This window comes from Prionailurus bengalensis, chromosome X (assembly GCF_016509475.1).
Source record: "Prionailurus bengalensis isolate Pbe53 chromosome X, Fcat_Pben_1.1_paternal_pri, whole genome shotgun sequence".
Lineage (NCBI taxonomy): Eukaryota > Metazoa > Chordata > Mammalia > Carnivora > Felidae > Prionailurus > Prionailurus bengalensis.
The window spans coordinates 28,103,577-28,131,086 of NC_057361.1; the positions used below are offsets into that span (position 1 = coordinate 28,103,577).

The following is a 27,510-nucleotide window of genomic DNA, read 5'->3' on the forward strand; positions in this document are numbered from 1 at the left end:
TTTGGAGAACTGAACTAAACTTGTCATTTATAATATTAATCAGTCCATGCAGGAATATTGGATGTGGATGTGTGAGTGTGAGACGGCAACAATTTTTAAAATTTTACCACACTCACTCCTAAGTGAATGTGTTTTGTTTTAAATGTACACTTATTTCTACCTAATCATCTATTTTAAATAACCTATATGTCCAAATTTCTGACAAATATAAGGGCGTTAGTAAAAAACGATGTGCTAGATTGCTGTCAATACTGCAAATAATTTCTACAAATGTATCATTAATGTGTGTTGTTTTTAAAAACTCTAATCAAATAAGTATTACAATGTAGGTTAGGGAAATTATTTTTTAAATGTTCAGAATGCATTTAGTTTTTTAAACTCCAAGAATAATATTTTTATTTTATTTACTTTGAAATGAAATTATTTGAATAAGTGCCAGTTTAACAGGACAGCACATGTGACCAGGTGATTTTCCATCTGTGGTGTCCTATCTTTCTTTGAACTCAGTATATGAAAACTTTCTTTTGCAGAGGTTCACCTTGCATGGCCCTCAAGGTAGTCTGATGAGCTAAGATAACAAATATTAGACAATTTTTTTAAAAGTCACATGTATGTGTATTTGCGTGTAATCATTCATAGTACTCAGAGGTACCTATTTACATCTGCACCACATATTTAAACCACTATACACATATGAAGAATTATTTTTTCAGAGGAACATCATTTTTATCTGAGATGTGTCAGTTACTAGTTTGGCAAAATATAACATAGAGATACGTTTTTAATTTGTGAAAGACCTTCCTTATTTTAAAAAGTCTGCGACATTTCCTAAGGCTGAGGACAAAAACCAAAAAAACCAATAACAAAAATCCCACTTCATTTCTTTCCCCATGCCAGGTGACGGCTATAGGGCAGAGTCTGTGAACAGCCCAAGAGGTAAGCAGTGTTCTTTTTCACCTCGGGACCCTTGGGTTTCTTCTTTGACATGAAGGAGAGGTAGGTGTAACTCAGCATCTTGGAAAACCTCTTCTTGACTTTCTTTCCATGAGCTGAGTTGGCAAGGCCACCAAACCCCATACATGGGGAGGACGGACTGATTTCGGGCAGCTCCAGGAACTCAGAATTGTTACCACTGAGAACTAAGATTAGTGGAAATAGTTTTCCTATTGCTTCCCATACCTACAATCTAAAATTTATATACTGCCTTGTAATGTCATTTTAAAGCATAGCTGAGAAGTTCCTAGCATTGATGTGTGTCTGAGAAATCTCGAGCATGACATATGTAAAGGTTAAGAATGCCACATTGGTGATGGCTGTGGAAGAGGGAAAAGGAAATTGTGAAAAGGATGTGGAAGGAGAAATAAGTCAGGAAAAAGGGATGTGATGCAGAACTATTCAAGCCAGAGAGAAATGTAACAGATATTTTGAAATTAATCACGGTTGAAAGGAGAATGTTATGAGTTTGGGAAGAGCCCACATGGTTCTATTCCCTTACTCCCATGAAATAAGCAGCATGAATTCATACATATTTTAGACATCTAATGTACTATTTAATTGACTTTTTGGCAAAACTAGTTTGTAGTAAACTTTAGTAAATATTTTTTATATCGTTTGTAATACCTCTTCTCTGACACAAACATTAAATTACCAAAAATCATGACTGACACAAAACATCAGCCATCCTCAATGGCTGAGTTTCTTATTAAATGTCCAGTTAATCTTCTGATTTAACTCTTTTCCCCCCATTACATTCTGTCCTCTGAGTTTGAAAATTGCACAGGTCAAAACAAAACTGCTGAACTGTTTATTAGAATCTGCAAGTGCTCCTATGTGACCATACCACAGTAATTTGGCATTCATAATAAAGGTTCAACAAGAATACTTTGCATTTGTAATAAATCATTAGAATCACAAAATGGGCAAGGTATGCACTGAGAATCGAGTTGGAGACTTGAGTTATCTAATTTCTTTCCAACTATTTATTCATTTTCACTCCTAGTTCATTCACACTTTTATCACAACCAATTTACCATATCTTTATTGAAGTCTTCCTCTTTCAGATTCACCCCCTGCTGAATTTCAGCCTCCAGTGGTTCAAGCAATTTTTGTATATCTGAGTTAAACTGCTCCAATTCCTTCAAAGGAATGGAGGCCTAAAAAAAAAGATAGTGCTAATTTAAATCAAAATTACTTTTTATTAGAAACATAAACCCCAAAAATTACATTTGTTCAACCTCCTGTTGCTAAAATAATGACATGCATTATGTTTCCACATTATATTTTATGAAAGCTTTGAAATACAACTGGGAAAGTACCTGGGGATGCAAATAAAGGCAAACACGTAACATTATCAGAGCTCAACATACATGCAAGGTAATGCAATTCGTTATTTTGTTTTTTCAACAAAGCCAATTTACATATATTCGATTGAGCTAATTGTTAATATTCTAAAGTTGAATTTGATCTTATTTAAAATATTCTGATATAAATACCATTTGTGTAAATATGTCTTCTCAGAAATTTGCCTCATTCATCAAGTAACAGTAACCTCAGGTAGAAATGCAGAATTGTCTCCTTATCCTCAGAAAACTACACAGCCATCTGCCCCAATATTTTAAATGACATTTTTAGCATGGAAAATATGACAGGCACACTCTCATAAGACAAACAATGCCAGGAGCTTGCCTTAGGAATGCTTTCTTTGGTAGCACACACAAAAAAATTCAAATGAATGAACCCAGAACATTTCACATAAAAATCTGAATGTATGTTTTCCAACCTTACAAACATCACAGTTTCTTTGAGTTTGAAATTCATAATGGCCATAGTCTCAAAAAACTTGAAAACCTTTTTCTCTAAGGAAACCACTTGAAGAGTGATGAATAAAACTACATTGAAAATCAAATATATATTCGAAAGAGTAGGCAAGACTTAATTATCAAAGTTCCAACAGTTAAGAAAATATGCATTCTATTGATCTTTACCCTGTATTCAATTTCTTCGCAGTAACACACTAAGAAATTTTTTCTCCCTCGTAGCTTCTGAAAATTCACAGATGACATAGAGAAATCTTGTTTTCTTACAGAGCCAACCATTTCCCAACTTGTAAAACCAACTCAGGAACGACCCTCAGTGTCTTATGCCTGGATGACTGCATGTATCAAGTGTGGTCCCCATCTACTGCTCCCCATCACATTCCCAGCCATAGTCTTAATCTTTATTAAATGGCATCTCCTAGAGGACAACAAAGATTAAGTGTTCAAGGAAAAACCAAGTATCTAAAGGTATAGTTACTAATGAAGAAGTGAATAATCAAATGACGTTCACCAGAACACGGCTGCCACATACAACATGAGTATACAGTTATCTTCTAGCCAGAAAGGATTTATGGGCTCTTTTGAAAAGTGACTCATTTTCAATATTGCTTTTAAATCCTAATGAACATCCACAATGTGAAAAGTCATAAAAGGTTCCTGAACCAGTAGAGAACGATAGTATCGTACACATATTTAAGGGATGTTTCCATCTCTGTATTATCAACATACTTCTACGCTTTAAAAACATATTGCTCAAAGTGTGGTAAAAGCAAAAAAAAAAAAAAGCTTTAGCATCAAGATGAAACAATCTTAATGTGATACTATTCTGTGTCACTGAATTGTTCGCATTTGTTAATTTTTAATTAGACCAACTTCATTGTTCTACATAATTTTGTGAAAATAAAATGATAGGTACTATTTACAATAACTTTTATTGAGTGCTTGGGTGTCAAAATAAAATGGGTCCATTTGCCGGCAGATTTATCTGTTCTACTTCTTTGTACGCTTCCTATCTAGCTCACTCTATCAACATATAATCCAATACAGAAGGTAATTTCAAAGGCTTCACATTCAGGTCTCTATGCCTCTTTCTCAATACTGCTTGACTAAATGCATTGTATTATCTTCCAAATTTAACTGTAACTTTCATAACACCTCCCAAATATTCATCTTTAGCTGGTGCTTCACTTCTGAATTTTAATACAGACTCTCCTAGAGCCAGCTGATACCTCACTTCAAGTTCAACATATCTAGAAAGGAGCTCATTATCTTTCCCCCAAGCTGCTTGCAACACCAACTTCCCTAGTTCTGTAAATAGAAGACTACTTTTCTCACTCATCCAAGCTTAAAATGTGAGTCATGTTATTTTTCAACACTTCACTCTAGTAAAATCATTGTGAACTCATTCACCATGATCTACTTGCTTTCTATTCCCAGAGACACCATATCTCCTAGTCCTCACACAGGAATTAAGGCAACAACCTCCTTATAGGGGTATAATCTCCTTCTCATGTCACCAGTTCCATCCTGTGCACTGCGATCAGGTCAGTATGCTACAAAAACACGGCTTTCATTAGCCTATTTTTCTATTCAAAAAGTACAAGTAGAATAAAGCCTGAACTCCAACATTATAGTCAAGGCTTCCCCTAACATTGTCCCAAGGACCTTTCTAGCCCTATTTAAGTGTTCCCAGTATCAACCTTTCTTACAAGCCTATTGGTGAACTCTGTGTATTACCCCCCACCTTGGCCTTTAGAATGTTTTTAATCTTTGGTGAAGAGCCTAAGCTCCTGAATGAGAACACCTAGACTGAATTGGGATGCCACCATTTAGTAGCTGGGGGATCTTGCACAAGTTATTTGTCCTCTTTGAGTCCAGTTACTCTATTGTAGCGTGAAGATAAGAAGAATATCTACCTTACAGGGGTGTTATGAGGATCAAATAAATTAGAATGTTGTCTGAGATACAATAAATGCTCAGTTAATATTGGTTACTATTTTCTCCCTAAATCCTATGTATCCATATGACATATGATAAACACTCAATAAATATTAACTCTTAATGTTGCCTCTCAAAACTGTACCCATCCATGACTTCATTATAAAAGATAGTCTTTTGAAAACATATGGTTTATGAAGAATAAAATAAATGCTTATTGCATTAGTATTTCTACTTTGCCAAGGTATTTGACAAAGTCATTAAATTCTGATGATGAACATGGAGAAACTGAGACTCAGTTTGGCAATGTAGCATTTTGAACAACAAAACTTGCTGATTAATTAATCTGTATCAACGCAGAGGGTAGTTTCAAGGAGGATGCCAAAGGGCTTTGTATTTGTTCTGCCCCATGCAGTATTTTCATCAGGAATTGTTTGGAGACATAAAAAGTATGTAAAAACAAAACAAAACAAAACAAAACCATGCAGAGAGAGGAATGAATTCCATGAACACCACCCCATGAAGATAAGGGATTTGCTGTCTTGTTCAACATGGAGTCATTCCTTGTACAAAGTAGCCACTCACAAATGAATATTTCCTGAGAAACTAAGTAAATGAAGGACTAATCATGGGATAATAGAATCAACATTTCATGGAACTCCTGAACCATCTAGAATTTTAAATAACACAATTTCTATTGTATAAAATCGAAAGGACCTGATTGGCCAAATGCTAGCAACAATGTTACCACCAACTACAAAAATGCTATAAGTAGATACAAATAGCTTTTAGGAAACACTACTACAACATGATTAATTAATAAAGCAAGATAATGCAAAGTCAGATTTTTATTAGTAGTACATGTGGGGTCCAGATTTCCTGATCAAAGACTGCCTTGCTTTTGTTAAAAAAGGTCACTATACAGAGTAAGGATTTGAATTATTCTGTGTGGCTCCAAAGTGAGTAACTTGAATCAATGGGTAAAAGCTACTTGGAGCCTGAATTTTAGTTGAATACAGGAACAGCTGATTAGTGCTATCAATGTTTTTTTTAAATTATTTTTAACAGCACTAATTGTAAAGTAGTGAGTTTCTCCTTGCTGAAAATACACAAGCAGAAGCAGGATGCTGACATATTAGGGTCTATGTTAGCAATAAGACACTTCTCACATAAATATTTCCCTAAAATTTTATCAACTTATAGTAAATTCTGTCCTCTGAATTCAAAAGGTTTTGTTTATCTGTAGCAATGCAGCTAAAGAGCAACAGAATGCAAGTCAGTTATGTAATTTTAAATGTTTTAGATGCCATACTGAAAAGTAAAAAGAAAAGGATCAAATTAATTATACTTTATTTACCTGATATATCCAAAATATCATATAAACCTATAATTGACATAAAATAGAAGATATTTTACATTGACTTTTTCATATTAAGACTTCAAAACCTACTGTGTATTTTACATTTCCAGCACTTCTTAATTTGTAATAGCCACATTTCATATAATAGCCATATGTGGTTCGTGGCTACTTTTTCTAGACAGTACAAATCAATAGTAATTATTATAACCATGACTTTTGAAAAGAATGGTTATTAGTTTGAAATACATCATAAGAGTAATGTCTTACTAGTGTTAGTCAAGCTGCTGATGTTTTATGTAGTAAATTTTAGTGGATACAGGTAATTTTTATGATATCCCTCTCATTCACTTACATTCAAATATGTTTTGAGAGGAATTTTGCCGAATCCTTCTGGGGATAGGAAAATTTATGGGAATGGGTTCCACATGTTCTATCAGGAGTTTCCATTCCTCATTTAATGTACATTGTACTGCAGTGTCTCTTACATGTTCAATATCATGTAATATGGCTTTTAAGAGTTTATGCTTTGTCTCACCAGTAGGTATTTAATCCTTGAAGTTTAGGGTATATATGCTCTATTTTCCGTAGCAAATATAACTCCTTTTTTCGTATAGATGAGGTACTTACTATATCAACAACTAGTTTTAAAGCATCCAATATATTAACTGAAGTAACCAGTGACCAATTTTGTAACCAAAATAACCATAGGTACTCAACCCAATCATTTTGTCTGTACTATTGGCATGATCAGACCAGCCATTTGGCATGCACGTGATTGTTACTCTTCATTCAGATACAAGGACTTAGAAATTTTTAAATGCTTCCTTAAGACTTCACTGGTTACCATTAGGTCATCACAATTTGAATATGGAAGGCACTTCCCTGACCAATTAAAGCTTTACATGTCATTCCTTGTTTTTTCTTGCCTTTGTAATTTAGAATTCTTATAAAACTTTATAAAAGAAACGCGTAATAAGCAAGCACCCAAAATTTAATAGCTCCCTCTTGGGTCAGCAAAGCTTAAAACATATAAAGTATCTAGTGTTTGCCTTTTAGGTTGAGAATTATGATAAATTATTTAAAGAAATTGAAAACAATGGTGGATAAATCATAATTACTGCATAAATTACTTCTATTGAATTTAAAGAAAATATATGACCACAGAACTAGAATCACAATTAAATCACACAATGTTAGACAATGCACACAAGATAGGTTTTAGAATACACAGAAAATAATCAAACAAAGATCATAATATCATAGGGGAGAGCATATACCATACACCAGGCATAGGTTTCCCACAACTTCGTTTTTTACTTACCTTTCCATCTTAAGAGCTTTAAACATTGACTGGATAGTCATACAAAATACAAATAAAGTAAAACATGAGGAGGGTTAATAAACAGATAAACGGACACAAAAGAAAGAAGAGACAGAGAAACTGAGAAAGACAACGCTTTGTTTTCCTTGATTTTTAATGTTTCAGATTGCTTAACAGCTATTAATTGTGCTTTGCTGTACGATTTAGGATTAATGAAATTTAAGGCTTTGTTAAATTCTTAGCATTAAAGGTGACTTATATAACAAGTTAACAAACAATAACAGACTGAAAAAAGCAAAATCAATTACAAATTGATTCATTGTAAATTGGAAGCATTCAAATTACTCAGATACACTTTATAATTTTTAAAATTTAACCTTACTTTTAGTTAAATATTACTTCTCATGTGCAAAGATACACTAACATAATGACTGTGTTTACACAGACAGCAAAGTAAACATTTGTTAATGTGGACCATGTAATCTCGATAATCAGGATAAATGGCCACTACATTCAAATTACACTAATATCTAAATTGAAAATAAATAATCCAAGTGCTACAGATTTGTTTAAAATGGCTCAAATTAGTCTCTTCCTTCCATTCTGCAGCTTTGAAAGTTTATTTATAATTACAACATCGGTATAAAAAATAAAATAATTCACGGAAACCAAAATGAATAAATGTTCAAGGACCAGTAACATCCTGCAATACAGAAAAGACATACTGAGGATATGATATGAAGAGTTATTTTCCAATCAAAATATCTGGAGAGGGGAAAAAACCCACAAAGAGAAATAAGTGTATTAAAAAGACCTACCCAGAATAAAGATAACCGGGTAAACTAGTTTATAGCTTTATTCATTCACTTATTTTAACTTCATAAGAGCAAATTCCAAAAAAACATAAGAAAGTAAATTTAAAAAATAAAGCCAAATTGACTCAGAATAGTGATATTATACTAGTTGGATTCTTTTAATAATTAGGTAAGTGAGTGGTTTATCTTTGATGCTTCAAAGATAAAGATGTGAAAATATGGTAAGTTCCCAAATTTATGAGTTATTTAAAGGGCGCTACCCAGTACACTGGTTTTTGAATTGATGAGATTAATCTCATGGTCATACTTTTCAGATTAGATACAAGATATACTGACTGGTTAAGATATACTCGTGGTTCAAGAATCAGCCCACTGCCTACTTATTGTTAAATATAACTGGAAATATATTTCTCTATGTCATGATTAAATGAGTTTAGTAGTAGCAACTGAAATAAGAGAAAAAAAGGATCGTACTGTAAAAATACACGAGGGAGACAAGCGAATTAAAAGCAAAAATACAACACTTTGGACAACTGTGTGTTTTCTCTTTTTTCTTCTTTTCTCTTGCCCTTTCTCCCCTGCTCTCTCACTTCTCTCTTTTTTGTTCAATTCTTTTTGTTTTTAATACAAAAAAGTGCACTGAAATCATGTTTTTTTTTAAGTGAAGTTGGACAGGTTTATATTAACGTATAATCTAGCAACAATAAATACCTAATGATATAAACACAGGTAATAAAGTATGCTGAGGGGCAGCATGTGGGAGTGGACCAAGCAATGAACCAGGATCTGACATTTTTCTAACCAGGCTAACTGTAAGAACTTACGCAACTCACTGGCTCTCAGGGCACCTGTAAGTATCTGAAAGTCCCTGGTCTGAGGAAAGATTACTTTTGCATGTGTTGACTGATCAGAGAAATAACTGTCTTTCTTAAGGGATCCCAATCAGGAATCACCAAATAGCTTTAAGCATTTTAAATGTCACACTAATAAGACCCAGTTAGTTCTAGCAAATGACACTGCTCAGCAAACTCAATAAACATCTACTTGGAAACCATTTTAACTGATTATAAAAAAGGATTTGTTATCAAATTTTTAACAGAATTTACCTTATAAAAGGATAGCAAATTACAAACGTGAAAAAGAAGTTGTTAATATAGGAATTCTGTTGCTAGGTTAATTTCTTATTTATTTCAGTGAAATACAATTAGCAGGTATAGTATTACATAGTTTGGGTATTAAACTGCTCATATTACCTGAGGATTTCAACTGTAATTGGTACGTATTTAGTATTCTACAAATTATGCGATACCTATAGATCTTTACCAAAGTTTTTATCTATGCTTTCTGCTATAATTTCTTTGTAGAAAATTTCACTAAAAAGCGTGTATGTAAAATGTGTATGTGTATGTACATGTGTACATACCCATGTATGTATATCTACATACATATACACATACACACACATATACAAATGAGAATAACTGTACCAGTTAATGGACTACATTCTCTTCTGTCAGAAGAGGCGTTAAATTAGAAACACACTACAAAGGGGAAAAAGATAAATATATTTGTATTGATAAAGCTGACTACTGAAAATTGGGTTTTAGTTAAAAATTTCAAAACCAATAAATCTTATTCCAACATTCTAGATCACATTTATAAGTGGTATTCTTTATTTCCAACTGATGTTTAGGAAAGCCAAAATACCTGTCTAAACGATCATTCAAGTATTTACAAATTACTTTTCACATATAAAGCCACCATTTAAGAGAGATTAGACCCAACCATGTGGTTTTGTATGTGTGTGTGTGTGTGTGTGTGTGTGTGTGTGTGTGTGTGTGTTATTCTATATTAAACGGGAAACTCACTGGCTCTCTCAGAGCCATGTATATTTATCTGCAAACCTCTGGTCTAAAGAACGATTATTTTTGCATCTGTTAACACTGACTGGAGGTCAAAAACTTGACACGATAATTATTATAGCAACACAATTATGAATATTTACATATATGATGCCAGACTGTCCGAATCTCATGTTACAATTACAATAAATATTTCTAGGAAAACTGCTATGTGAATTTTAAAAGCAATTTTAAAGTCCATTATGGAAATTAAAGAATATATGGTATCAAATATCTAATGGCACATAAATCTTAAAAAAAGAATTGAGGACATAATAAACAAGTTTACTTTTCCTTTCGTTAGTACCAATTGCAGGGCCAATAATTCAAAATTTCAGCCCCATAGGAATGAAGACAATTTAAATAGGCAAATTATATGTGTAAGTTTCATAATATTTTGTAACAAAGTAATTGTCTATACTAATAGGCCATAGTTAGACAAAATCTATTTAGACAATATTACTTTGAAACTAAGTATTTTGATGCATATTTTTTTCTTGAAACTCATATGCAGACTTTTATACTCGGTGAGTCTTAAATCCTGAGTCACTTTTCAACTCACCATCTTTTTGGTCCTCACGTAATAATTTATGTCTAGGTTAGTTCTCAGTGTCTTTATACGAGTGGTTCTCAAACTGAGTCCCCAAATCATTAGCATCAATGTCACCTAAAAACTTCCTAGACATGCAAATATTAGGGAATATTGAATCATAATCTCCATGGGAGGTGGGCAGGGGGGATAGACAGAAATCTGTGTTTTAACAATTCCTCCAAGTACACAAAGGTTTGAAAGTCACTGCTCTAGATTGTCACTTCCTTTGCCTTCCCACAGATATCCCTTTATTTGAGATACTCACTGTTTCTCACCTAGACTATTGTGATTCCCTACTTCCTATAATTTATTCAGTTGCATTCTCTTCACAACCACTGTTGCACTAATCTTTCAACAGGGCATGTAAAAAGAACCCATTAAGAACTCCTCACTGCCTTTTGAATTAAGCATAAACTATTAGTCTGTTTGTCATGATCTCTCCATGCTGTGTCTAATCATCCTTTACAGTGTTATCATCCACAACTAAGCTTCATGCTCCATGCTCTACATTTTGTAAGTAAACTGAATGTACTCTCCACCGAACACTCCATACACTCTTGGGCTTTTTCATTGGTTTATCCTGAATTGTTACCTCCTCCATGTCGCTAGAATGGCTGCTAAATTCACTTAGCATACACTCATTCTTGGACCAATATCCACAAACATGACTTGTTCCATCATTAAACGGTAAGCTCCTTGACCACAGAACCAAACATTGTAATCTGAAATACTACAAGGTTGGTGAGAGATCATTCATATTGGTCCCTTTTCCCAACAGTTTCTTCATTAATCCCTCAAGATCTAGCTCAACTATCATCTCTCCCAAAATGTGGACCCCCATCTCCAACTTGGCTTCTCCCAACATGGAGAGGGGCAGAGATGCCGTAAGGAAAAGGACTAAGGACTCAGTTTATTTCTGCCCTCTATGCATCTGTTTCCTGCCATCTTCTTCTCCTGATAATATCTTCCTCACCATCACCATGCTAAGCCACCATGTTCAGATTCCCTAAAACAAAAAGAGATGTGACATGTTGTCTTTCCCCACTGATTCCATCAACTTTACTCATGGTTAGGAAGTTACCACTGATTTATTTTGATAATTCTGACCATCCCCAATAAAAGAGCCATTTTCTCAAAGTGATTTCAAACAGATTATGAGGATTAAGCTTTTTCAAAACAATCAGATACTACTGATAAACCTCAAGGAAATGGGAAGAGGTATAATGTATTTTAAAGGTCCTATTTGGGACAAGCAGAATTTCACAGCATTTCCTATAATGGTCCACTTGATAATATGTAAGGCTGGTCCTTACAATGGAAATAGCAAAGAAGTCTTCTTGATCTCAGCCCATTCCAGCAGTGACCCGAAAGAAAAGCAGCCATTTCTCCATTTCTTTTTCCCATCACTTTCTCTCTCAACTCTCAAAATTTGGCTCTTCAAAGCTAACATATAATATGATGGAAATCATTATTGATATTAATTATTTTTTCATTTTGCATCTATATATGTTTTTTTTAATGCATGATTTTATGTATCCTAGGCCATTTGATATTTACCACGGTTGTGAGGTTAAAATAAGACAAATATCAGCTTACGACTTTTCTAGATAAAAACATGGCTCTGAGAGGTAAAGGGTCATATATATGATCACATCCCCAACAAGTTTTGTGGCTTGACGGTAAGAATTTCTTCCTTGCACCATGCCGTTTCTCATTAATGGCTAAAAGTTACCACTGCGGAGAGCTGCATCTGATGAGTAAGTTCTCAATTAATCTAAACTGAGGACCTCAATGCTCACTCATCTCCAGATTTCGTCATTTCTTGTCATGAACAATCACTGCAAGAGATACAAACTTCGTATTCTTCACCAAACAATGAATCCAGGGATTGTCAGCGAGTTTTCAGGATAAAATTTAGCTCTATTCAACTGCCCTTTCTAGGTGACCTTTAAAAGAATCCTGAAGTTAGTTCTTCTACTGAGTCACTTTTCTACCCATATACATTTCCAACCTACTTTAATTAATTTTATCATTGTAGATTTTCTCCCAAGTTATTCTTCTAAGTGTAACTCAACCATAAGAAGGGCAATACTCCAACCCAATCTTACCTTGCATAAGCCCTACTGTATTAGGAGCTTAATTCTGAGATCAAAGGTCACCCCAGAGAATTCCAGCACTTCCAGAATTACCCTACTCCATAAGCAAAGACACATACAGGTCGCTATTTTAAATTCCTTATTGCATCAACAAAAGATCACTGGACTGTCAAATTTTAGAACTCTTCAGAGCTAATCTAACTAATTACCCCTCATGTTAACTAATCTAACCTAGAAATTTTACACCACCTTCTATGGACATAACTTGCACCACTTGAATCTTACCACAGGAAGGAGAAAGATACAAGGACAGAAATCTACCCATCCAGGAACTCTCCTGTTACCTATTTTATACATTCTGTTCTAAATAATAACCCTTGGGGGCTGGGAGGGTGGGATGCTTTCTTTTTAAGAATTACTAATCTGGTTTAATTCCTTTATCTTACAAACACTAAAACGGAATTGCAGGGAAATCACACATTCGGCCTAATGCTGACAAAGTTAGGCTGGGAATTCAGTCTTTTATGTCCAATGGTCTTAATATTATACTATGTGCCTGCTGGAATTACCTCATTAATTGAACATCTTCATAAGGATGTACGAGCGTTAAGCACATATGATTGTAAAAACTATTTAAGCTTGTGTTTGTAAACCTATTTTTCACAAGTATTGTTTGTACCCTTGCATATTTCCACACTCACTAGCACAGTGCAATGAATGTATCAGCAAAATGTTAGATAAGCTCTACCTCCATGTTTTTGGTTTCAGCATGATGATAGGGCATAATTCTCTTTCAAAGCCCTGCATCCAGTCATCTTTATTAATGTAGAGAAAAAGGAGTACTTTGAAAAGTGACAATGTGATTCTCTTGTTAATTAATCTAGCATCGAAAATACTGATTTAAAATCTCTTTTCTCTCTTCAGGAAGGAGAAAAAAAAGAAGTGCATCAAGTGGCTCTCTTTATGGAAGTAAGTGACAAAGTTGTACAGAATATAGACTGAAAATTCACAAACTTCTCTTGGCCATGCTAAGTCTGTCAGCTTCTATCACGCAGGTTGAGTTCTCATTTTTCAGCATCTACAAGTCACAATCTTGTGACGTAACTTGTCTCAATCTGCTATTGAAAAGGTCAAGAAGATAATGCCATGTTTTCTCTTAAATATTCTGCAGCTTAGTGATATGTATAACAGGAAGAACATAAAACCTAGTAACGAAGGATTAGCATCCATTTTTTAAGATGACTGAAAGAGCCTTTGGTTGTTTAGATATTACATATTCAGATGATAATCTCTAGAGGTAAAACCAATTGTCTTAAGCATCAGAATAAATTCTTCCAAAAACAACTATATGCTCTGAAAATAGAATTTCGGAGCCTTTTAGATATTTTCTAGGTGAGGACAGTTTCCATAAAATAGCACGTAAATGAGTATCACTAACTAGTTAACTTAAACATTGCAAAGAAGCAGCAATGAATTAAGGTAAGCTAATACTTTTTTGCCTTGGGAAGGTGAGCTTTGGAGGGTAACTATGTTTCATGCATATAAAGTATTTGAAATTCATACCACGTTACCACATATTTTAGAAACTCTTTTAAATATGTACTAGTACATGTAACAATGATACATTGGAATGCCTTAGAAAATGTAGCAATTGTAAATCATGCTATTATGGGTGTCCATATTTATCAAAATGATTTTCAAACATATTCTCCTATTGTTCCAGGAGTCAGCACTTACCTGACATATTACATCATACTGTCTCACAAGTATTTCAAGAATGTTTTTCTCATTCAAGATTATTTATAGCAATTATCTGTATATGTAAATACACATATTTATTTTACATACATTTTTGTGTTTTAAAGCATATCATGTATATTGAAAAATGTGTCAAATGACATCTTAGAAAATTTGGGGTAGTTCCTTGCAATTTGACACTCACCCAAAAGAGCTGGATTTCTATTTTTATATATTGTTGCAAGCAACCTATTTGATAAGATTTTTGTCTTCATTAAATGTTACACAAATATAAAGGATTATCATGCAAAATTCCATATCCCCTGGTTCTTCATTAAATAGAATCAATATAAACAGACATATAAAATTACAAAATTAGGTTATATAAGCTTTGCAATTATTTGTTTTTATGGCTTGAGCATGTTATTATAGCCTAATGGATTTTGTCACAGTACGTATCGGCAATTAGCAAGAGCAAGTTAAATACACATACATACACACATGTGCACAACCAATAAAGAGAATACAAACACCCTAGATCATGCAGGAGATGTACAAGGCCCCATTTTTGATATGTGATCCATATTACACACAAGCAATATTATATTTGGCATAAGAAGTCAGCAGTGCTTTCCTTAGATGGATGTCTTTTGTGCTTTTGTTTGTCGTTGTTGGCCTGCAGCATGCTATTTGTTACTTTGCTGTAGGTTACCCCTGAAAGTACATATGTAAACCAGTACAGAATGCAGTTCTAGAATAGCTGTGGCATGTAAAGAAAAATGACAGAGAGAGGGAGACAGAGAGACTGGTGGAGGGGAGTGGGGAGAGATTGATCTCCCATGAGATTCAGGGGTAAAATTTCCTTAAATACATTTTGGCCTTCATTTTCGTTTTGAAAACCTTGCCGTGGGGGTCGCCCGCCCCCTTCAGAGTACTGCGCAACCTTCGCAAGAGATCATTTATCACTAGTTTCCACCTTGGAGCAGATCTTCCTACCTTTCCAGTCTTAATTCTGTGAGAAATGGCTGCAAATCGATGGTTGAGCTCTGAGATTTTGGGCTCTACTACTTTCCTGCAGTGGTCGCCGCGGTTTGCCATCAGGTTTGCTGCTTGGTCTCGCGTGGAATCCACCTTTGGACGCATGTCATTCATTTCAGCCTTTAAACGCTATATTCCGTGAGCAAGAGACAGGGCTTGAAGTTAGTAATTAAGTGGAAGTTGAGAGACAGCAAGAGAGCGAGAAAGAGAAGGAAAGAATGAGCACATGCAGAGGAGTTGAGAGGGAGGAACGAAGTCAACTTCCATAAAAGAGAGGAGTAGAGTGGGAAATGTGTGTGATCTCAGGAATATTGGCCACAGTCCTGGTCTAAGTGTGATCTATGTTTATGTAAAGTGTTTACTTAGTCTCAGGAGGCGCGAGGGATGTTTTCTTGGCTACCCTTTGTTGCCTGTGTCGACTGTAATATTTTTTCTTTAGTCTTATTTTATCTTCACTTGACTCAGTTTCATAGCTGTGGGGTAACCTTAACGTATGCTCGGGAAGAAAGGCAGCTGAGGAACAATTTTCTTTTCCTTCCTAGGTGTCATGGGGGAAAAAATGGACTTTCCAACAGATAAGAATTCAGTGTCAAAGACAGAGGGATTGACGAAGGTTTTGCCTGACTCGAGAGGTCAGAGAGACTCTAAGTGAAACAACTAAGCTCCTATTATTCCAAAGGCCTTGAAGGAAATGCCACCGTAAGATGGCATTCCCTAGCTACACATCAAAGGACAAGAGAGAGCAAAGTAAGGTACACAAAGGAGAGTAATTTGTTTTGGGGATAACCTGAAACATATCAACAGTTTTTCATTAAAAATGAATTGTAATCTTTGGAAAATAGGCACTTCATAAAAAAGAAATGAATGAATCGTACACACAGAAGCTACAGTTTTTGGGTGCTCCTTAAGTAATAACCCACTAATTAAATACAATTTTTTTTCAGCAAAACAGAATAAGGACTCATTAATTCAAATGGAATTTGTTATATTTCAAGTCTTCCTATTTAAGATGTTATTGAAGAGAGATAATATAGCATCAACGAGAGAAATTCACACATTATACCTCTCATATCCTTTTATAGCCACCATCTTTAAAAAGTAAAAATTAAGTTGCCTTTGAGAAAGATGACTTAGGATGTCCTAATAATTGGTTCTAATACACAAAGAGAGAACACAAAGCCACGTTTACTTTACATAGAGTGAAAAATAAAAACCATCCAGTTTTATATAAGCTCAATATTGTTACTAATTACTAAGATTTGGATTGCATACGCAAAATGCCCAGATGATTGGATTTCAGGTTTTACTCAGAATGGGCTGTGGATGATACTGGAAAATGGATCCTTGTGTGAGATATAAGAACGTACTACGACTAGTAAAATGGGCAGGAGTTGGCAACATGACACCAAAATAAATCCCGGCATCCCTTTGTCATCAGAGTCTAAATTGTGCGTAATGAGCTGAGAGGTGGATATGGAGATATCCAGATTACAAAACTCTTCAAAGTTATTAACTCCCATTGGAATTAAGGATGTAGGGAGGGAAGGAGAGTACAAAGGCAGAAAGGAAGGAAGGAAGAATTTTTTCACTCTTATTAAGAAGTCCTTGATGAGCGACATAATTGTGCAATTAGAAAATTACTTTTCATAATATTTTATTTGCTACCTTAAGTATGTCTTCTTTTTGCTGAGGTTTCTTTTTCTCAGATTCATCCAAAAGTGCATCAGCCTGAATGATCCAGTTTGTGATGTAATCCACATTCTGGTCAAAGTTTTCCATGTGTTTCTGGTATTCCTGAATGTTAAAGAGACATACCATGACATATTATTGATTAGACAATATTCTTAAAAGAGTTGTCCTACTTTCTACAATATTAAAAGGCACAAAAAAGTAGTATCATTCAAAATGCACTTAAATGTGGTCTCCATACAAAATACGGCACAGACATGGAAAGATATTAAAACAGAGTTGCAGATGTTGAATTAAGAGCCACCATTTATGTGGAGCTGAGGAATTTACAGACACAAATATTTTTATTCAAATCACATGTAATTTCCTTCTCACAATGCAGAGGGCTTGAAAATCCTCTGGCCTCTTACCAGCAAAAGGTTTAACCACTCTTCTGCTCGGGAAGTGACAGCTATCCAGTTACTATTCAGAAGACTCAGTTTATCTTCCACCAAGGCCTCCTTCTTGCCCAAAACCGTTTTCAAGGCCTCTCCTAGCTCTGTGACACTCTTTAGGTGAACCTTCTGTTTCTCAATCTCTTTCTGAGTAGCCTGTGAAAAGGACAGTATTTGAGCTTGGAGTAATATATTGTAGACTTAAGATTTAATGCTTTTGAAATGACCGTGTGTATGGTTACTATAGTAAGATTTTTTAAGGACTTAAACCTTCCATGTGTCTTTATGGGTGATGCAAATCACACTATAAATATTGGAGTTTCCTTATTGGGTATATATAAACATATAGGTATACATAAACACGATTAATTTCTAATGATATATATTTAACAGATAAACATACACATTGTCCACTGAAACATATTTATATTTACTTACTTTGTAAATATACTGAGTGAAGACAGGCCTTAGAAACCTTATCTACAAAGAAGCAACTGCTATTTGGCAGTTCATTAAACTTAAGGACTCCTTCTCATAATAATATTTTTAAAACCAAATTTAAATACATCGGATTTTAAGGAAAATGAGTTATACTGGAATACAACATACAAAATGTCTTTTCCCACCTTGTAAGACAGTAATGCCTATTTTCTTTACTAACGTGTGTAACTAGAGTAATCGAGCATCAGATCTTTAGGATGATTTCAAAGTAGGCACGACCATAACTGGCATTTTGAAATACATACAATGACTAGAATGTGATATAAAATGATCTGCTCTCTCTACTGGTAGCCAAGTCGCAGAGACTGCTGAGATTGCTGAGGTCTGTTGCTCGCATTCATAACTGAAAAAAAATGCTAACTTTCAATTGGAGGTCTATGAAAATGAAGAGGTAATATTAAAATCCCTTAAGAGAGCACTGCTGCTTTCTAAGTCTTAATATACAAAATGTGAAAACAAGCACATCTAATATGAGAAATCATGTAGAAAGTTGCTAGAAAAACTGATCCTAGTATAAATGTTTACTGTCGGCTCCACCTCCAGCCCTTGTCTTGTGATCTATCATGGCTGACCAGGTGACCAACTTGCATCTCCCTGCCTCTGCCCCGGTCCCTAACTGCCCACATACAGTCATTGGATATTCACTAGGGAGTAAGGCAGAGCAGATATTCTCAAGAAGTTTAACTAAAACATACAGGGACTGTGATAACACACCAGCTTAGAAGTCATTTAGAAATGAAACTGACGTCTTCAGCACAGGAAACCTAAGTCATGGTAGGACAAAATCGCTTTGGAGCAGCAATAGAAAGAGGAAGGAGCCCACCTGCGAAGAGGCAAATGAAACCTATGCACAGAGAGTAAGAGAGGTGGTCCACGTAATCAAGAGAGAGGGTCTCTATGAGGCCAGCTTATAGCCCATTTCTAACTCCTTGATGGTCTCAATGTCTCTTTTCTATCTTAATAATAGAAAAGTCTGAATAGTTGCTGTGGCTGGCTTTCTTTCACACCACCCGGTCCCATTGCACTCAAAACCGCTATGTATACACGTCTTGTTTTTGCTTTTCACATGACATAAATAGGGGGAAATAAATGAGGCAAAAAGATTGTAGAAAATAATTTGTGTACAAAAGACATGAGTTCTCCTATTCTAAGATATTCTTGAGTATTTGTGTTTTTCTTTTCCAATATAAAAATACCTGAAATTGTTATGGGCAGTAATTTATGGGAAGTAATTATGGGCAAATGAATTCAGGGGCTATCACGTAGAGGCTTCCCTGTAACGCAGGTGTCATCTGTACTACATGAGTTAGCTTAGCAACACAGAAGGAATTCCTTCATGCATCAATCATAAATGTTACTGAGCTCCTACTAAAAACATAACTGTTGTAGCAATGGCATAGGTGATTCTACTTAATATCTCTATGGAAATTATGAGAAATACTTCCTGTGCAGGACAAATATCCCCTCTGGAGTTTGACGTGGGAGTGGTCATGGGCTACATTTCAGCCCTTTCATTCCTTTCCTCTGCAACCTTGTGTATTACAGAAACTTTACAACCTTCCGTGGTGGTCATTGTTCCAGGCACTGTGAATAAGATGACAGAGAAAGTCCCTTCCTTATACAATTTAGACTCTAGATGTGTTTGTCAAAGATATGGAAAGATATGCAAATGAACATTGCCTACTTCCTGCATTCGCTCCAGACTAGTGGCTTGTCACTAGAGTTGACTCATTCACAAAGGTAATGCCTCACAAAGTTGAATCTTATTTTGTATTTGGATTGTTAATTATATCTTAAATTGTCCTCAAGATGACACAATGTTTTGGCTTTGATGTAAAAAGTTGTTGTGCACGCAGACATTTGTCTCTTCTAAGCCAGGCAATGCAATTAAAGGCAATGTGAATTTCCAAACCTCAGAAGGGCTGAAGTTTTGCATTTAGGAAATATTGTTGCCCATAGTTCATGGATCACAACCAACTATTATGGGTTAAACATCTGCCAAAATTCTACAGCTAATTTTCAAGACAGAATGTTTAATGTCCAGGGATACTTCATTCAGCTAATGAAAAGAATAAAACAGGAAATGTAGACAGTTTCCAGTGTCACTCTAGCTTCCTCAATATTATAAGATAGGATTCAGAGATATTGAGGTTATCTCCATCACGAACATGAGCTTGAAGAAAGCAGTGATCATCATAATGGTTCATAACTGCTTATGTCCAAAAGTGACTGTTGAGAAAATTTACACTCTTACCATAAAAAAAAAAACCAAACATAGCGTTAAACCTTTACACATGGTATTCAAGAACGAATTGGTATTAAGTCATTTATATAAATGGTATTTTTCATTAGGAAAAAATATTGTGCTCATTTAATAGATTTTTAACTTTTCCCTACAATAGTTTTTTTTTTTTACAATAGCTTCAGTGTATAAAATAGATTTATTTTAAATTAAAAGTATGCTAAGCAAAATAAGTCAGAGAAAGACAAACATATGATTTCACTCATATGTGGAATTTAAGAAACACAACAGATGAACGGAGAGGAAGGAAAGGAAAAATAAGCTAACAACACAGAGGGAGGCAAACCATAAGAGACTCTTAAATAAAGAACACAAACTGAGGGCTGCTGGAGCGGAGGTGAGTGGGGGGATGGGCTGAATGGCTGATGGACATTAAGGAGGGCCCTGGCTGGGATGAGCACTTGTTTGTTACATGGGAGTGACGAATTACTGGGTTCTGCTCCCCAAACCATCACTATACTGTATATTAACTAACTTGAATTTAAATTAAAACAATTAGAAGTATGATTTTAACATAATATGATCTTAGACTTCAAATAAACATACCCATCTTGCTTTCTGAAGATCTCAATTTCAATTAGTAAATTTGGTTTTGGTGTTTAATATTCACTCTGTACTGTGCCAATCACTGCCAGAGATTAGAAAGGAGCTAGTCTTTGCATACCTTGCTTTAATTTTACCCACAGTGTAGCTGCAGAGTAAAGCTAAAATGCAATAAAATAATTTGATATTGTACTAGAAAGCACATAATTTGTTGACAAGTAGTAGTCATGGCTGGGATGAGCTTGAATGGCTTTAAAGGAGAGGTGATACTTGAAACTCAAATTCACCATAAAGGATTGCATGGTTTGGACCGACTACGGACAAAGTGCAACATGACGAAACAAATATGAAGGTCAGAATCAAAAGCCACCGAAAGGAAAATATGGGGTACTTATAAGAAACTAAAAACATACATTTTATGATATTAAGGAACCAACCATTCTCCCATTGCTAATAGTTTCCCATATCACAAGAAAGTCTATATTTGCTATTTTATTAAGACCTGAACTGCTAGGTTGAACTCCAGCTACTGTTTCAGCCATTCTCTCTATACCCTTACTCACGCCTCTCTAAGGGATGAAGTTATTTACGGGGTTGGTGAGTTGGGGAGAAAAGAGTTGAACAAACACGATACTTCCTTCTCTTAAAAGGCATCCAATCCTCAACACACATCACTTCTCTGGCTGCCTTGTTGGGTGAGACATGGAGAGGGTTCTGAAGGGTAAACCCTTCAGAATAAACAAGTTCAAATTCAGTGACTAGAGTGACTAAGTTGTAACTCAACTTTTAGGGTTTTTTTTTTCAATCATGGAAGTTTTTAAGGTTGATTTTTAAGGCTGAGTACATAGCAAAATCATGCACATTCAGTTTTATTTTGACCTATATGACATGACCTTAAGCCCAATTTTGGGAGTTTCAAGAGCAGCTTAATGTGAAATATACACTGGGCACTTGGGGTTTTTTAACGACACAGGAAAAATATCAGCTCAGAGTAGAACTTGGTTTAAATATAAACTGCCATAAAGTCTAACATATTTTTATTGTCCATATGTTTAATTTGTAACATTTAATAGCTCCCGAACAGTCAAAATATTAAACACTAACTTCCATGATTTCAAAGACACAAATCTGTTGTCTACTTCTTCCTAGCCATAGCAATTTTCAAATGCTACTCCAACTTACTGATAACACAAAAGGGGTGGCATAGGATACTTTCTCCTAATGAAGATACCCATGTGTTCATGTGAAGGATGGCCAATACATTCTGATTCATTCCTCTTATCTCTAAGTTAACTCACTCGAGCATAATTTAAAATGGCATGAGGTTTCAGGATGCAGCCAGCAGCTTATCAACTCACTTCACTGATGGGTTAGCAGGATGGGAAAACTTGTCCCCTTGGTCTCTGATGATCACACCGTGACATGAAGGAAACATTTCTGTTAATTTTATATAAAGGTAAAATGGTAAAAACTGTACAATTAATTATCTGGCCCCAGAGAAACACCTGCACACCTATTTTCTGACTGGGGCTGAGAAACATAGCCCACTTGGGCTTGATCTCACATGGTCTGCTGGCTTCCACAAGTCTTCCTGGAATTTCCCATTGACTTACAGTCTTTGGCTAAGTTCTCTGATTTCCTATCATTCCCTCTCCCCACCCTTAGCCTTTTTCATCTCTAAGGGTCCCCTGTCCCATAGATTCTATCTTCATTCAGCCCCACATCTAGTAAAAAATGTGCCATAATACCATTTCCATATACCTTTCTCCTTTTACTAAGATGGTACTAGATTCTTCATTTTAGCTCTTTGTTAATCCCTTATGTAAGTTCCCTGTAATATGGATGAAGCGTTAACTGAAGCACCCAAAACGTTTCTTAAAAGGTTCCCCTCCCCAAGTGGGTTCTGCATTTTAGTCAGTCTACAGAAGTATTAGACTATTTCATCAGGAATGGGAGAGAGTTCTTTCACCTTTCAGTACAAAATGTATTTATAGGAATAAAATTTAAAAATTACATTACTGCATTCTAAAATGCACTTTGTCACATATTAAGATTTCTAAAATTGACATGACACTTACAATTTGTATTTATGTTTAAGGTGGTGGTGTTTCTTTTGAGCCACAGCAGCTGTAATTAAATCAATGGTGCATCATAGAATCTAATATCTTCAATGTGATAAAATACGTTACTAATTGTCTTCTCAGGTCCCTACATTACTCTGCCATGGCTAGAGGTTTAGGACATATTTTATTATTAGGCTAATGTGACGGAATAATATAATGATAAATTCAGAAAGAACATAAAACATTAAATGGTGGATTTTATGGCAATGTGTATTGACTTTTTATTAATAATGTATTGTCTATTAAAGAAGAATTTCATGAAAGCAAAATGTGCAGAACAGAAATTATAGCTATAACTATAATGACAGTGAATAGTGACTCCAATGGCATTTAACAGATGTTCTATTTTCTAAGTAACAGCTGCTTGATGCATTCATTGTACCAAGTTAATGGTCTGCTAGTGTTATTTCACTTCACAGATAAATTACTATGCCCGCTTTAAAAAAAAGATACGTAATTTTTCATGGGAATGATAGTGTAACAGACTTTAGAAATAAGTAATAGTTCTCATGCTTTTATAGCTAAAAGGAGTGATGAGTTGAGGCAATTATCCAGATAATCTAGGACCAGAGGCCAGATCTCTTTAAACTACGAAAGGTGATTGTTTAAAAAAAAAAAAAGTACAGGGCATGGTTGACTGAACTGAATGTAGATCTCGTTACGACCACTTATATTGCATTATCTAGTGGTTCGCAAACTTTGTTGAATTACTAGACACACTGGCCACATTCAGGTCAATTACATCATAATCTCTAGGGGTGGGCTCCAGGCACTGAGAGTCTTTTAAATTTTCCCAGGTGATTTCAGTGTGTAGCCAATGCTGAGAAGCAAGAGGAAAACAAAATGATACAGTTTGTCACAAGATTTTACTGGGTGATTGTCATTAAAATTGTAGGACTGAAAGGACAGCAGAAAGATAACCGAGTCAACTTATCACTTGCTTCCGAATGCTGTATATTATAAAAATCTGTCCCTGAAATCAACTTCACGTTTAGATAGATCTAAAGTATTATAGAACCAAAATTATTTTTCCACGGAATTATATTTGATCATTGTAATTTTTACACAATACTGGGAATATTAAAAGGGCTCTAATGTAGCTGAATTATTTAAGTGGCTTTGAATTTTTGACTACTGAAACTAAATTTGGAATGCATGAAATCTGCTACTGGTTTAATCAGAAAATCATATAGATTAAATTTTGCTGAAGCTTATATTTTCCAAACATAATGATATCATCTGAGATATAAACTTCTATTTAATCACATAACTATCTGCTTTCTACAGTTATATTTTTGTGCTCAATTCATATACTAAATAATTGTAGCCATATGGGATATTGAGAGTTGATTTACTTATATCTAACTAATCAAACTGATTTTAAGACATTAACAAATGATATTTCAAATCCGCACTTAGCCTTTGTATGTGTCAATGTATGTCAACTGGTTTCCATACAACACCCAGTGCTCATCCCAACAGGTCCCCTCCTCAATACCCATCACCCACCCCCCATCGACCCTCAAAATATCAGTGTGAATGATAAGTACCTTTTTGGGTCACTTTGGTTAGGTTACCTTAAAATTACTAGAAAATATGACTTCTAACAATAATTACAGTGGGGGCACCTGGGTGGCTCAGTCAGTTAAGCGACTGACTTTGGCTCAGGTCATGATCTCACGGTTCGTGAGTTCGAGCCCGGAGTCGGGCCCAGTGGGGACATGCTCAGAGCCTGGAGCCTGCTTCGGATTCTGTGTCTCCCTCTCTCTCTGCCCTCCCTGCTCTCGTGCTCTGTCTCTTTCTGTCTCTCAAAAATAAATAAATGTTAAAAAATAATTTAAAAAGTAAGTAGTGTGGAAAAAACCTACTGAAATCGGAGACAATACTGTACTGCCAGTACTTCTATTTTTTCATCTATAAAGTGGGAGCATTTGATTAGATGATGCTCATATTTCCATTTGTTCTAAAAGTTATCACAATGTTAAAAGCACATCAGCATTTTTCTCTTCTCTCACAGTGCTTTGTCGTTATGTTTTAATTTTCATCTCTTCAATTGCCATTGATTTTATTGAACATATATTTACCGAGCATACCCTATGTGTCATATATCATGTTACGTGAATGGGACACACCAGTGAACAAAATGCACATTTCCACCTGTTGTCTCAGCAAGTGAAATTGTTAATGTCCATGTAGCAGTCCAAGGAAGTAGAAACTGTCATGACAGCTCAGGAATCCTGTGTCGTGCTAGTACACTCCCCAGCTGCTGGTAATCACTTCTAGTTTGCCCTACCATTTCCTTCCACTCTTTCCGTGTCTACTCTATAGACATCAGTGTTTGTGATCTCAACCTGGCACTCTCTCTCAACAGAGATTAGAAAGGTATGAAGGGGCAGGCTGCCTGGGTGGCTCAGTCCATTAAGCACCCAACTTTGGCTCACGTCAGGATCTCATGGCTCATGAGTTCGACCCCACGTTGGGCTCCGGGCTGACAGCTCAGAGCATGGAGCCTGCTTCGGAGTCTGTGTCTCCTTCTCTGTCCTCCCCTGCTCGTGGTGTGTTTCTGTCTCTCTTCTCTCTTTCTCAAAAATAAATAAACACCAAAAAAAAAAGTATGAATGGGGAATAGGTCTGATCATGAGATGGTCACCAACATTACTATTACAGTTCCCCTAAGGCATCTCTGTTCTCCAGACCATGCGGCTAGGAATGATCTCCCCTTTCAAAATATTAATATTAATTTCTCTCTCTTTATCACCACTCTAATAGAGGTAGACAGTTTGAATTTAAAAATACAGGGAAAGGGCGACTGAGCTTTAGAAAGTTCAAATTAGCATTAACAGTGTAACTTTTCAATTCCCATTATTATAACTTTTATCTCATTTCTGTTATTATTTTAAGATGTCTGCTTCCTGTTATTTGAATTTAAACTGTTTTCTTTTACCTTTTAAAACTTTGGAATACATTTTCAATGTATTCATCTTCTCCCCTCTACCTGCAATCTGGAAGTGTAGTCATATGGTGAGAGTTGACAGCACAGTTTTCCTCATTCTTTCTCTCCTCGAGACTGGAAAATCTGATCTGGGATACCTCAGATATTCTCAGATTTATAGTATTTTCCCAAGTACATGCTACTTTTAAAGACCTGGAAATGTGTCATATAGCACTATCTTTAGGAAGACCTATGTGTTCTAACATCTATGGCTTTGAACGTGTGACAAAAGGATTGTGAGGAGGAGTGAAACTAAAATGAGAGAATCTATTTTCGATTGTTCACTTTAACAACATCATCAGCCTATCAAAATGATCTTGCGGTGCCAAACTCCGGATACTTGTTAAGGAAGAAGACACGGAAAGTCCGGAATCAGGCTCATGGCATTGTTTCTGCATTGAAGCACGCTGATAGAAAAATGGCTACACAAACCTTTTTATTAGTTTTTTTTTATAAGAATATTAATAAAGGTGCTATCTCATACATGACTCTAATTTTTCTTCCCTAGCTAAATTTTAGGAAAAAAGCTCTCACTAGTAAATTAAAAATATTTTAATGATAATTTTAATAATTTGAACACGGGGCGCCTGGGTGGCGCAGTCGGTTAAGCGTCCGACTTCAGCCAGGTCACGATCTCGCGGTCCGTGAGTTCGAGCCCCGCGTCGGGCTCTGGGCTGATGGCTCAGAGCCTGGAGCTTGTTTCTGATTCTGTGTCTCCCTCTCTCTCTGCCCCTTGCCTGTTCATGCTCTGTCTCTGTCCCAAAAATAAATAAACGTTGAAAAAAAAAATTAAAAAAAATAATAATTTGAACACTTTTGAAACTCACAAATAAATTTCCTTCCGTAAGTATCGTACACTTAAAAAATGTTAAGTGGCTAGATCGCATGTTAAGTGTTCTTAGCACAATAAATAAAAAAAAAAGTATGTTTACTTCTTATTTTGCCCAGTGGGAAGCTTGGTGCCAAATTTTGAGGCTTTACCCTCCTCTGCCTATTACACTATCCATGGAATATTGTGGGCATATTTCTGTGCAACGTTTCCACCATTTTCCTTCTCTAATTTTCCCTTTCTTTAGTTTTCTAATTTGTTTGTGCTTGACCAGGTGAATCATGTGTATCTCTTTGAGCCATTCTAAATATTTTTTTTCCAGAATGAGATATATAATAAATAAGTATAATTAGAATAGAGTAGAAGTAACACTCAAAAGATTTAATAGTAGGCAATATATTCGAAAGTATGTTCTGTTTGAATAAACTGAAGGTCAAATAAATGCTTCACTAGTAACTAAATTTGATACATAAGAATGTTTTT

General features: G+C 35.3%; 1 protein-coding gene across 8 annotated transcripts in view; it reads right to left on the reverse strand.

Moving 5' to 3' along the window:
• Positions 1-27,510, reverse strand: part of DMD (dystrophin) — a 2,018,590-nt gene that overhangs the window by 1,184,640 nt on the left and 806,440 nt on the right. For all 8 annotated transcript variants that reach the window (XM_043570319.1, XM_043570321.1, XM_043570317.1 and 5 more), the window contains 4 exons: positions 17,714-17,893; positions 17,280-17,408; positions 15,573-15,743; positions 2,031-2,153 (listed from right to left, as the gene is read on the reverse strand). In XM_043570319.1, the coding sequence (XP_043426254.1) occupies positions 2,031-2,153; positions 15,573-15,743; positions 17,280-17,408; positions 17,714-17,893 (603 nt within the window). The remainder of the gene's footprint in view (positions 1-2,030; positions 2,154-15,572; positions 15,744-17,279; positions 17,409-17,713; positions 17,894-27,510) is intronic.